At 40.6% G+C, this 13,204-nt stretch overlaps 1 protein-coding gene across 3 annotated transcripts in view; it reads right to left on the bottom strand.

Annotated features, from left to right (window-relative positions):
* Nucleotides 1–8,843: 8,843 nt before the first annotated feature.
* LOC123102913 (outer envelope pore protein 37, chloroplastic) overlaps nucleotides 8,844–13,204 on the bottom strand; it is a 28,004-nt gene continuing 23,643 nt past the window's right edge. For 2 of the 3 annotated variants that reach the window (XM_044524374.1, XM_044524375.1), the window contains 5 exons: nucleotides 10,226–10,315; nucleotides 9,824–9,994; nucleotides 9,646–9,740; nucleotides 9,285–9,405; nucleotides 8,844–9,158 (listed from right to left, as the gene is read on the bottom strand). In XM_044524374.1, the coding sequence (XP_044380309.1) occupies nucleotides 9,027–9,158; nucleotides 9,285–9,405; nucleotides 9,646–9,740; nucleotides 9,824–9,994; nucleotides 10,226–10,315 (609 nt within the window). In that variant the 3' untranslated portion in view covers nucleotides 8,844–9,026. Of the gene's footprint in view, nucleotides 9,159–9,284; nucleotides 9,468–9,645; nucleotides 9,741–9,823; nucleotides 9,995–10,225; nucleotides 10,316–13,204 lie in introns of all 3 variants that reach the window. The other variant, XR_006449471.1, reaches the window with a different exon arrangement.

Below are 13,204 nucleotides of genomic sequence, written 5' to 3'. Positions count from 1 at the left end.
CATAGATTCATCAAAATCAGCAAACAACACATAGAAAACAGAATCTGTCAAAAACAGAACAGTCTGTAGTAATCTGGACCAAACGTATACTTCTGGAAACCCAAAAATTCTAAAATAAATTTCTGGACCTGAGGATTTTATCTATTAATCATCTGCAAAAATAATTAACTAAATAGCACTCTCCAAATAAAAATGACAGCAATTCTCGTGAGCGCTAAAGTTTCTGTTTTTGACAGCATGATCAACAAGACTTTCCCCAAGTCTTCCCAAAGGTTATACTTGGCACAAACACTAATTAAAAGCATAAAACCACATCTAAACAGAGGCTATATGAATTATTTATTACTAAACTGGAACAAAAAGTAAAGAACAAGAATAAAATTGGGTTGCCTCCCAACAAGCGCTATCGTTTAACGCCCCTAGCTAGGCATGATGATTTCAATGATGCTCACATAAAAGATAAGAATTGTAACATAAAGAGAGCATCATGAAGAATATGACTAGCACATTTAAGTCTAACCCACTTCCTATGCATAGGGATTTTGTGATCAAACAATTTATGGGAACAATAATCAACTAGCATAGGAAGGCAAACCAAGCATAACTTCAAAACTTTAAGCTCATGGAGAGGAAACTTGACATTATTGCAATTCCTACAAGCATATATTCCTCCCTCATAATAATTTTCAGTAGCATCATGAATGAATTCAACAATATAACAAGCACCTAAATCATTCTTTTCATGACCTACTAGCATAGAAAATTTACTACTCTCCACATAAGCAAAATTCTTCTCATTCGGAATAGTGGGAGTTTCATAAGAGACTTGAATACTATAAATTGTTTTCACATTAAAAGAGTAATGTTCAGAGAAAGGGTACTCATAATCATGACAAGTTTTATAAATATAATCATCACTACTCTTTATAGCATAAGTTTTATCACAATAATCATCATAAGTAGCAACTTTGTTCTCATCATAATCGATTGAAACCTCTTCCGAAATAGTGGAAACATCACTAAATAAAGTCATGACCTCTCCAAATCCACTTTCATAAATATTATAAGATTCAACATCCTCCAATATTGTGGGATCACTACTCCCTAAAGTTGACACTCTTCCAAACCCACTTTCATCAATATAATCATAATAGGTAAAAGGCATGCTATCATCATAACAACTTTGCATATCAAAATTTGAGAGGCTAAAAATATCATCTTCATTAAACATAGCATCCCCAAGCTTGGGACAAACATTAATTGTAGCAAATATATTCTCAAATATTACATCCTCATCAAACACAGCTTCCCCAAGCTTGGGCCTTTTCATATCATAAGCATAATCACTCTCATCATTAATAGTATGGATAGCACCAATAGTATAGCAATTATTATATCCTTCCAAGCAAGTGCCAAAAAGATTTTCAAGATCATAAGAAGTATCATTATCTTCCCAATCATAATCATCACAACAAGCAATAGGCATGACGAGATCATCATCAAGTGTATCATCTTCATTTTCATGAGGCACAGCAATAATAGGAGCAACTTTATTTGGGAGCGATACCTTTTTACCTCTCTTCCTTTTTCTTTTCGTCTTCTTCACCTCATGTGTGGGTTCAATCCTCTTTTTGGAGCTCCTTATTAATGAGGTTGGTTGAATAGAAGGCTCCTCCTCGTTACCTGATTCACCATAAGAAATAATAGGAGGATATTGGAAAGTCTCTTCCCTTTCATTAGTATTTTCTTCATCTCCTATTTATTTTCTTTTCTTTATGTAATTGGCAATATAAGGATTTTCAATACAATTCACCGCACAATACATATAAATCTTCTCTAGATCAAAACCAAGAAGTTTATCGAGATTAAATTTTGGAATACCCTCAGTTATACGTTTTATTTCTTCATAACTCAAAAGCAAACTAAGTTCATTATGATGTGCAAGGGAAATCAAGTCATCACAATTTTTGGACACGATACGGTCATGAAACAATTTGCATTTGATATTTAAATGACCATGTTCATTGCAAAGTTCGCAAGTATGGGTAAGATATCTTAAATTTTCAGCACATTCATCTAGCTCTTCTTGCAACAATTTGGTTTCTAAGTACTTATGCCCCTTGCAATATCTATCTTCCCTATTTGTTGTGTACTTGCAAACATGCACTCCACAAAAATTGACATGTTTATAGGAGGCATTTTCATCATAACTAGTGCAATCATCCTTAGCATCATGTGTATTCAAAGAATTCATACTAACAACATTGCAATCATGCTCACCATTCAAAGATTTAGTGCCAAACATTTTATAGATTTCTTCTTCTAGCACTTGAGCACAATTATCCTTTCTATCATACTCACGAAAGATATTAAAAAGGTGAAGCATATGAGACAAACTCAATTCCATTTTTTATAGTTTTCTTTTATAGACTAAACTAGTGACAAAACAAGAAACTAAAAGACTCGATTGCAAGATCTAAAGATATACCTTCAAGCACTCACCTCCCCGGTAACGGCGCCAGAAAAGAGCTTGATGTCTACTACACAACCTTCTTCTTGTAGACGTTGTTGGGCCTCCAAGTGCAGAGGTTTGTAGGACAGTAGCAAATTTCCCTCAAGTGGATGACCTAAGGTTTATCAATCCATAGGAGGCGTATGATGAAGATGGTCTCTCTCAAGCAACCCTGCAACCAAATAACAAAGAGTCTCTTGTGTCCCCAACACACCCAATACAATGGTAAATTGTATAGGTGCACTAGTTCGGCGAAGAGATGGTGATACAAGTGCAATATGGATAGTAGATAAAGGTTTTTGTAATCTGAAAATATAAAAACAGCAAGGTAACTAATGATAAAAGTGAGCGTAAACGGTATTGCAATGATAGGAAATAAGGCCTAGGGTTCATACTTTCGCTAGTGTAAGTTCCCTCAACAATGATAACATAATTGGATCACATAACTATCCCTCAACATGCAACAAAGAGTCACTCCAAAGTCACTAATAGCGAAGAACGAACGAAGAGATTATGGTAGGGTACGAAACCACCCCAAAGTTATTCTTTCCAATCAATCCGTTGGGCTATTCCTATAGGTGTCACAAACAGCCCTAGAGTTCGTACTAGAATAACACCTTAAGACACAAATCAACCAAAACCCTAATGTCACCTAGATACTCCAATGTCACCTCAAGTATCCGTGGGTATGATTATACGATATGCATCACACAATCTCAGATTCATCTATTCAACCAACACATAGGACCTCAAAGAGTGCCCCAAAGTTTCTACCGGAGAATCACGACGAAAACGTTTGTCAACCCCTATGCATAGGTTCATGGGCGGAACCCGCAGGTTGATCACCAAAACATACATCAAGTGAATCACGTGGTATCCCATTGTCACCATAGATACGCACGGCAAGACATACATCAAGTGTTCTCAAATCTTTAAAGACTCAATCCGATAAGATAACTTCAAAGGGGAAACTCAATTCATTACAAGAAAGAAGAGGGGGAGGAGAAACATAAGATCCAACTATAATAGCAAAGCTCGCGATACATCAAGATCGTGCCAAATCAAGAACACGAGAGAGAGATCAAACACATAGCTACTGATACATACCCTCAGCCCCGAGGGAGAACTACTCCCTCCTCGTCATGGAGAGCACCGGGATGATGAAGATGGCCACCGAAGAAGGAATGCCCCCTCCGGCGGGGTGCCGAAACGGGTCTAGATTTGTTTTTGGTGGCTACGGAGGCTTCTGGCGGCGGAACTCCCGATCTATTGTGCTCACGGATGTTTTTTAGGGTATATGGAGATATATAGGCGGAAGAAGTACGTCAGGGGGGCCACGAGTGGCTCACGAGGGTGGAGGGCACGCCCAAGGGGGTAGGCACGCCCCCTGCCTCGTGACCTCCTCGCAGATCCCCCGATGTGCACTCCAAGTCTTCTGGGCTTCTTTCCTTCCAAAAATGACTTCCGTGAAGTTTCAGGTCAATTGGACTCCGTTTGATTTTCCTTTTCTTCGAAACCCTAAAACAGGGTAAAAAACAGAAACTGGCACTGGGCTCTGGGTTAATAGGTTAGTCCCAAAAATGATATAAAAGTGTATAATAAAGCCCATAAACATTCAAAACAGTAGATAATATAGCATGGAGCAATCAAAAATTATAGATACGTTGGTGACGTATCAGCCGGTATTCTCTCTCTTTGTGTAAACCTTACATATTATGAGAGAAAAGGCATTAGAATTACTCCACAAAGTTTTATAATGCATAAAAACATTAAAAATAACAATAGGAAAACATGATGCAAAATGGTCGTATCAGTGGCGACCTGGTCTAGTGGTGCCACGCACTGGTGTAGGTGTCATCCCCGCGACAGGCGAGCTTGTGACTCACCCCTGGTTAATGATGTATCTTCACCGCCCAGGCTGCCCATTCGCAACATGTCATGTTGGTTCTGATGAGGCAAAACTGACGCGCCACACATTGGGTTGCTTGGCATGGATACTTAGGGGTAAGTCAGCGTAGTCATTGTCGGGGTGCTCCATTCTTGGGTCTTGTCCTTAGATGCTTTACTACTTCTGACCAGGGGGTCCCTCATTGCCCGTGCGTAGTTGGTCCCATGAGCCAACTATTCATGGTACCAACACTCGCCGTTTTAATCGAGGTTTTGAATTATGCATAACAATTGGTTTTGCTCCTTTAGTAAAAAGCATAACAATTGGTTTTGCCTTTTTACTAATCTTGATTTTCTTTAGATTATTATTTGAGATTTTATAGATCGTACCAAGGAGCAAAACCAATTGTTATGCTTTACAGTTCAAAACGAAATGGCAGGACGCTTACATCACACCTGCCGCATTCGCATCGCAGCTCCACACAATTAGTTCTCACATGAAATGGCATCACACTTATAGCACGCCTTTCGCTGACATGTGGGACATCGAACATCGGTGTCCACGTGTCATGCACCAAATTATAGTTCAGAGCAGCGGGGGGAGGCATTCGGTCATAGTGTCATAATACCAGTATATGAGCAATGAGACATCAAATCACAAACCCCCACCTTTCCAGCGGTAAGGTGGGCAGAAGAAGCAAGCATCATTTTTACTCTTCACTGAATTCGCTTCTCCCTCCTCTTGTTCAAGAAAATCACCAAGGGCGAAGATTTTGTTTATCTATATCTATAACACTCTACAATACACGAATTTCTGAACTTGGATTCATTACTTTAGAGTGATTCAAACTATTGGTCAGGAAGCTGGAGTTGCCATGAACCGCTCATCGAACCAATACTCACTAGATCGAACGGCTAAAAATGCCTGGATTCGCCACCTGCCTTCCCTCACATGGAGTCAGTACTACTAAGAGCACCTACAATGTTCATTTTTGGCTGCCTCTAAACACTCTCTTTCTCTCTTACTAGAGGAGGCCTCCATACATTGCAGCTTGTCGCCTCTAACAAAATTTTACTAATGTCGCCTCTTAGCAAAGAGGCTGCCTCTTTCAAATAGAATAAATGTGTGTCCCCACTTGTCAGACTTCTTGTTGCCATAAGCCATGCAACTCATGTATGAGAAGCCTCCTAGGTTGAGGTTCCCATACTTCCTTTAATAGATGGTGGGCCCATCAATAAAGGAAGAAGAACATTGCTATACACTGTGTGATTTTAAGCTAAACTTATAGGCAGACTGTGGGGTCCAGCTTAGAGGCAAGACAGCCTCTAAGCATTGTGGATGCTCTAAAGCCACTAGACAGTTAGCGTGATGGGTTTTTGAATTCTGCTATTAGGTAGTGTGTGCATGTAGGGCCCATGTAGGACAGTCCCACCAAAGATTTTATATGCACAATATGGCTCTAATGTTAGTTGTACAAGCATCATTAATTCACTTTTTATGGATCATCAATTCACTTCGTACTACAACACATACATATATTAGACTTACACTAACTCGGTATTTGTTGAAACAAAACTATCATAGTAATTCCTCTATACGGTGCCCCAATGCAATGTATTTATGTTTGGACTCTGGACTAGAGGGGATGTGCTCTATACATAAATTTCTCCATCTCTCCAAGCGGAAGTGGAGAAATCACCTAAATCTATGCTACTATGAGGTCGTGGCAACATGCCCGTCATTCTCCGGGCATGTGATGGTCACAAACCACAGTCTGTTGTCGTCTTTGTCAACATCATTTTTCTATGCTGCTTCTCTCCTCCTTTTGTTGAATGGCCCATTTTTTGGTTCTCCAAATACGTCATTGCAGTCATTTTTGTCGCTAAAGAAAGGGATAAACAAAGGGGTCGGAGATTTAAGGACAAATAGAAGAGGAAAAGGCGAAGTGGGAACATGGTCGTACCTGTGCTTCGGTGTCAACTTAGGCGGATGCTCCTATCGTCTGCATGCCACCTCAAAGATGAGAGAGTCCACTTTGTTTGGGATAAGTGGACAAACCTATAGGCCTCGTCATCTCCTCTAGCTATGTTTGGGACAGGTGGAGAAATCTATAGATTTGGATTTCTCCACCTCTCCCAAACGGAAGTAACAAATCCAACCAAACCTATATATTTTGCATTAGAAAGGGAGAAACAAACGAGTCATAGATTAAGGGGAAATAGAAGAGGAAAAGACAGTGTTTACATAGAGAGGGGGTGGCACAGAGAGGCTGGCCTACTTGCGAGGAGCTCCTCATTGACACATTCCTAAATAGCTCGCCGTCCGCCAGCGTTGATGAGGACATCACTACCACAGTTACACCCATAACCCCTGCTGCTACATATACTGGACCAATTACTAGAGCTCGTGCATCCCAATTGAATTACCAGGTACTTTATTTTCTTGGTAATGATTCTAATGTTCATGAAAATATGATGCTACCTAAATTGGATACATTTGTTTTTCTTATAAATTAAGGGCCTATTATGGACAAGAAGGATGAACGTTGGAGTAGGATCGAGCCTATCATGGACAGGAAGGATGAACGTTGGAGTAGGATCGAGCATGGAGATGAAGGCACATGCGAACGAAACAAGAACAGAGTTTCCAGTGGAGTTTTCAGCACTTTGAAGCCACCATGATGACAGACAAGGACATGGCCGAAATATATAAGATGTTCTTTCATAAATTTCAACCATAGCTTATTATAGATGTTGCGCCAACTTATTTTTGGGTCAGGCCCATGTAATTTCAAAATACACTTAATAGGTTGTTTTTAGTCTGTATTAATAGGGAAAACGACTTAGGACATAATTTAGTCCCATCTCGTTACAAGGATAGACAAAATTCTCCTCTGTCTCCCTATAAATACAGTCTTTAGGGCGTCGTTTAGGCTTGGGTTTTGTTTAAATTAAAGTTCAGCATAGTGCAACACGCATACTTCATTTGTGTCCAACGGCCAGGTAAGACGTTTCAAAACCCCACTTTTAATAAAGATTTTCTCTTCAATTCACAATATCCAAATTACAATCTTAGTTTCTTACTTGTTCTTAGTTTGCCTACAAAAAACAGACCCTTATGGTTAGGTTGATCGTGCTCCAGCATGGTCAATGATCTCTCAGAGTTGGTTTAGCGATTGCTAACGCGCGACGTCTTCGTACATTCATAGTCGGATCGTCAAGGTCTACTCCGTCAAAAACTATAGTAGTCATCTCATCAAAAGATCGAGACCCTCGCCACTCCATATTGCTTGGTGAGATTTTTCCAATTTTCGTAGTCTAGATTAGATATGTTCTTCATACCTATGGTCCATGAACAAGCCAAAAATTAGTGTTAGATCATCCTATCTGAACCCATCTGGGCCTTTTTGCAAATTTTCTTTTCAGTGTTTTGTTTTGTTGAATTTGCAATTGCCTCGTCGTGTCGAGTTGCTGGTCGTCATGTTGCCGCCGCACAAATGTTACCTCCGCTGCCATATACCTCCACCACATATCCGTCGTCCCATAAAACCACCATACATCTGTCGCCGTTCCATAAAACCACCACATACTCGCTGCTATAACCCCTTACATTTTTTATGAGAGGAAGCCAACCTTTCCATGGGCATCATACTTGCATTTGAAGTGGGCATCATACTCCACCACTCCATCTCGAAATACGATTGAACACATGCCTCCTCATCCGAAAAAGTCGTTGAAAAAGCTTGGGACGGAATAGCGAGTCATTGAGTTAAAAATAATAGTTGTAGAGTAGGCAATAGTTGTTTTCTTTATTACGATTCAACGCCGGAGCATGGCCCGGGATCGACCCCCTAAACATTGGCCGCTGCCTAGCAATGTGCTCATTGACAACCAAAGTAGCTATCACAACATCACTTTAATCATCGGACGATTCTTCAAACAAAGATGAACATATTTAGTTATTTAGAAGAAGAAAAAACTCATCTGAGTTGTCCAGTGATGAAACAGTACATCAATGGATGGAGGCGGGCATGGACAAGTACCATCAATGCATGTTGGCGGGCATGGACAAGTATCGGCCGAGTCGGGCAAACAGCCGAACTCCTTGCAGGAGGGTGGGTGGCGAGTCGCGATCGATGAATGGAGTCCACGGAGACGGAGGCAACAAGGTTGTCGAACCCTGTCTCCTCCGGCGATGACCTTAAAGGCAGTGGTGGGGCTGTCATCGACCCTAGGATAGGCAGGCCATGGAAGAAGCGGCCAGAACGATGGCAAAAAGGGCGTCGATGGATGAGGCGGCAGCAGGGGTGGGGTGATGGCGTAGAGGCCAAAAGTGGGATGACGGCAGCGATGGCGATGGCAAAGAGGATGGGGTGCTAGTTGGGGGATGAATGGTCTATGTGCCATAGACGGGCCGGGCAGGCCAAGGGAAGGACACCGCTGGTGCACTGTTCACTTTCCGTAATATTACACTTGCATATGCAAACCTCCTATCAAACGCTTCAGTTTAACTTCAACTGGCGACAGGGAGTAACATACTATTGTCCTTTCAATTTCCACACAGCGGATGCACATGCATTCAAATTTCTTATTGTTGCTCACCTTCTCTGCGCAATAAATATCCAAACTAAAAATCCCATCTTTTCTTCACCCGGAACACCACAGTTGAATTATGTATATTGTTCTGAGGGACTTTTATCACGAGTTGGACTTTTGTCTTCAGGGGGGCCTCCTTTGTCTTGCCGCCTGCGTCGCCAACCTGCATTACATGGTGCAAATCTATATGAATCCAACAAAAATATATAGCAAAAAAAATAACTTAACTCCTATGATGAGCTAAATTAAGCTGCCTAGTTATTGTTGTCAGTTGTGAGTAAATCCTTACCCAAACAGATGCCCAGCCAAGCCTTTCGTCCGACCCATAACCTGCTTTCCATTTGACATGCTTACTGGCCTTTTGTTTATAGACAGCACTCCAGTAGTTCGTGTCAAAATGGTACCGGTAACTGAAGATGATAAGTATCGTTAAGCAATGGACGTAACATATAAACAGGGTGCTTCAAGCTCCCTGTGCATTGGAACGCAGAGCAAGGTTACAAGTGCATCGCTCAAAACAGTCTCACAGATCCAGGAGGCAAATCATATGATGTTTCTTTTCTAAGCCTAGATCAGCTACTCTACATCAACCTGTAGAGATACTGGATTCCAACAAAAAGATGGAAATCATTCACACCATTTTTATTTACCTGAACTTGTCTGAAGGAGTTAACTGGCGTTTAAATGCAAATGATAGTGAATTTGATGGTAAAGTGAGGCTGGGAATAAATGATAGCTCATCATCCTACAAAATTGAACAAATGATCCATTACAAGCAACATGACGGAGCAAATATTCATTAAACCAGGCCAGCTTAGGGATGTTTACCTTATAGCGATACTTGATATTCATCATATTATCATTGTACAATGCAGTGCAAACTCCATTCAGAACATGAGACTTCACTATACCATTTACTGACAAAATTTTCTCACCCTCATCCAACTTCTTCTCCTTAACTGAAACTTCCCCGTTAGGAAACAAGAAGGTTGCTCTTGGCTACACACAAAAGATATCTATTATCATGGTATCTAAGTAATAAACTCAATTAGCACACTAAAAAGGGTTGCAACGTTCACATGGTCATTAGTACCAAGGATTTGACAGCTTCTGAAAAAATTGTCAACACAAGAAAGGAATGACAGCATACATATAGGAAGATCTTTGTGATTGCATAACACTAGCTGTCTTCAGCTAAAAAAATATTCCTCTGGAATACAAAATACTGACCAATCCATCAGGAGGAACCAGCGATGATAACTCAATTTTGCATGGTGAATCTCCCAAACTAGTAGTTACTGCCACTTCTCCTTGTCCCTCCTAAGAAATAAAATGATGTCACCTATCTTATATGATATATGTACACTGTAGAACAACAAAATATAAGATTAGCATAACATTTTCTAACGTTGGGTAAGCCTTCCATTAGATTTAGAAGAACAAAGGAATATACTGACCATGTGCTAATCATTACTCATATTTCATTTAGAGCAAATAGAAGTGGCAATCAAGTATAAAACTATAAGCTGAATGCCAACTTTAGAATACTGGGTGATGTTATATAATGGTAGAAACCACATCCCAATTTTGGATGGGTACTGCTACTATCTGAGAAATGTCAGACGAAAACAATAGTTATTTTAGCCGGCAGATTGGATGGTATGTATATTAATCATCAGATGCTACGGCAGAGAACCAAATCAGGAACAAGCTGCATGTTATTCTCATTGTTCAGGGATATCTGTACCACTGGTCAAGCCCATAAATCCAACTTCCAACAAATTACCTATTGTTCACAAAGGAAACATGGTATTTTTTTCTCAAAGATGCATGAGAACTGTGTATCATTGCATTAAGGATAAAATATATATTTACTGGGAAGACCCGACACATGCCATTCAACCCAAAACTACAACGGGAAAAACATGCACCTGCAACAAAAACCAACGACCCGAATAACCCCAAAAACGACCATTAGGTCTTAGGTGGCAGCAGCAAAAAATGATTGTGCTTTGGTTTTCATAGGACACGACAAGACTACACAATGATTGTGCTTTTCAAACAACCAAAATATCACTGGATATGATACCTTTTGTTTTAGAACAATAGGGAAAGATCCTAATGGACATAAGTTCCAGGAGGAGCAGAAATAGTCACAAGCCGTGAACAAGCCTCAACAACTAAAAGGAGAAAAATAGGTAGCATATACTGAGTTGTTTCTTTTCTACAATAGAAAGAATATCTCATTTTACAGTAGAATGTACTCCCTCAGTCCCATAATATAAGAACGTTTTTTTACATTAGTGTAGTGTCTAAAACTTTCTTATATTACGGGACCGAGGGAGTACAAACAAGTGTTAATTACTACTCCCTCCGTCCCAAAATAAGTGTCTCAAGCTTAATACAAGTTTGTACTAAAGTTAGTACAAAGTTGAGACACTTATTTTGGGACGGAGGGAGTACATAGTATGCAAACATAGCTAATGGGGATTCCCTAGCAAAATTCAGGTACATAATTAAGGCTCGATTTCATTAGTGCACATTTCTATGCCAAATAAACTGAAATAATCAGGTCATTATGTCAATAAAAACGAAAGATTTTTATATGCACACATGCTCAGTGTTTGCCTAGCTCTCAACAAACCGGATTGGGTCCCCCCGTGGGGATCAAGATTGGTGGAGTGGTGCACTAACAAGTTTGGGGCTGACCTAAGCAAGAAAGACGTACGGGTGATCTTCCTTCTAGTAATGTGGAAGTTATGGAAGCACCACAATGCCATTGTGTTCGATGGAACTTCACCATCACTGTCACATGTAGTTCATATAATAGAAGCGGGAATCTTAAAGGGAGATGTGGAAGCCTTGTTTGGGGCTTTGGTGAGGTGGGCTAGCGTAAGAAATTAGATTCGAGTAGGAGGGTGGAGTTGGTGTTCATGTAATATGTAATCACCAACGTGGAGGGGCTCTTCTTTAATATATAGCCCTGCTCAAGAATTCGTCCAATTAACCTGTTAAGTTGCCGATTAATCCCTACTCGTAGGGTCACCGAGTAGCCGATAAAATGATAAATTGTCCGATTAATTGATTAACTGGCTGATTAAATTGCCGATTAGTTTATTAATCCCCTACTTGCCAGCCGACCGAGCAGCTACCAATTAACGATTTCCTAAACAATGATATATAGTATGGCACAGTCGTGCGTATTTGAGGAAAAAGGAATCATTTCATGATCAAACGCAGGTCCGATATGTGACAAGTATGTGACTTTAGAAAAACCTTTGGGGGTTGACCTATAAATACGATGAAATAGATAGAGTTGCTCATCAAGTTGCATTTGCCATAATTAATTCATCCAGGTGAACTAGAGACAGACCTTGGAATCGAAAGGTTAGCCTTGGACTTAGTAGAACTAAAACTGAGTACATGAAGTGCGGTTTCAGTACTACTAGGCATGAGGAGAAGGTTAGCCTTGATGGGCAGGTGGTGCCTCGGAAGGACACTTGTTGATATTTGGGTCAATGCTGCAGAAGGATGGGGATATCGATGAAGATGTGAACCATCAAATCAAAGCCGGATGGATGAAGCGGCGCCAAGCTTTTGGCATTCTCTGTGACAAGAGAGTGCCACAAAAGCTAAAAGGCAAGTTCTATAGGACGGCGATTCGAGCCACAATGTTGTACGGCGCTAAAGTGTTGGCCGACTAAAAGGCGACATGTTCAATAGTTAGGGGTGGCGGAGATGTGAATGTTGAGATGGATGTGTGGCCACACAAGAAAGGACCGAGTCTGAAATGATAATACATGAGATAGAGTTGGGATAGCACCGATTGAGGAGAAGCTTGTCCGGCATCGTCTGAGATGGTTTGGGCATATTCAGCGCAGGCCTCCAGAAGTTCCAGTGCATAGCGGACGGCTAAAACATGCTGATAATGTCAAGAGAGGTCGGGGTAGACCGAACTTGACATGAGAGGAGTCCGTAAAGAGAGATGTGAGGGACTGGAGTATCACCAAAGAACTAGCCATGGAGAGGGGTGAGTGGAAGCCTGCTATCCATGTGCCAGAGCCATGAGTTGGTCGTGAGATCTTATGGGTTTCACCTTAGCCTACCCCAACTTGTTTGGGACTAAAGGCATTGTTGTTGTTGTTGAACTAAAGACAAACCAGGTATTTAGAGATAAGAATGAAGTGTTTTCCGAGTGGACAATAAATA

The sequence above is a fragment of the Triticum aestivum genome, chromosome 5A (assembly GCF_018294505.1).
Source record: "Triticum aestivum cultivar Chinese Spring chromosome 5A, IWGSC CS RefSeq v2.1, whole genome shotgun sequence".
Taxonomy (NCBI): Eukaryota; Viridiplantae; Streptophyta; class Magnoliopsida; order Poales; family Poaceae; genus Triticum; species Triticum aestivum.
Note: the sequence above shows the minus strand (reverse complement) of the source record. Positions and strands in the feature narration are given on the sequence as shown.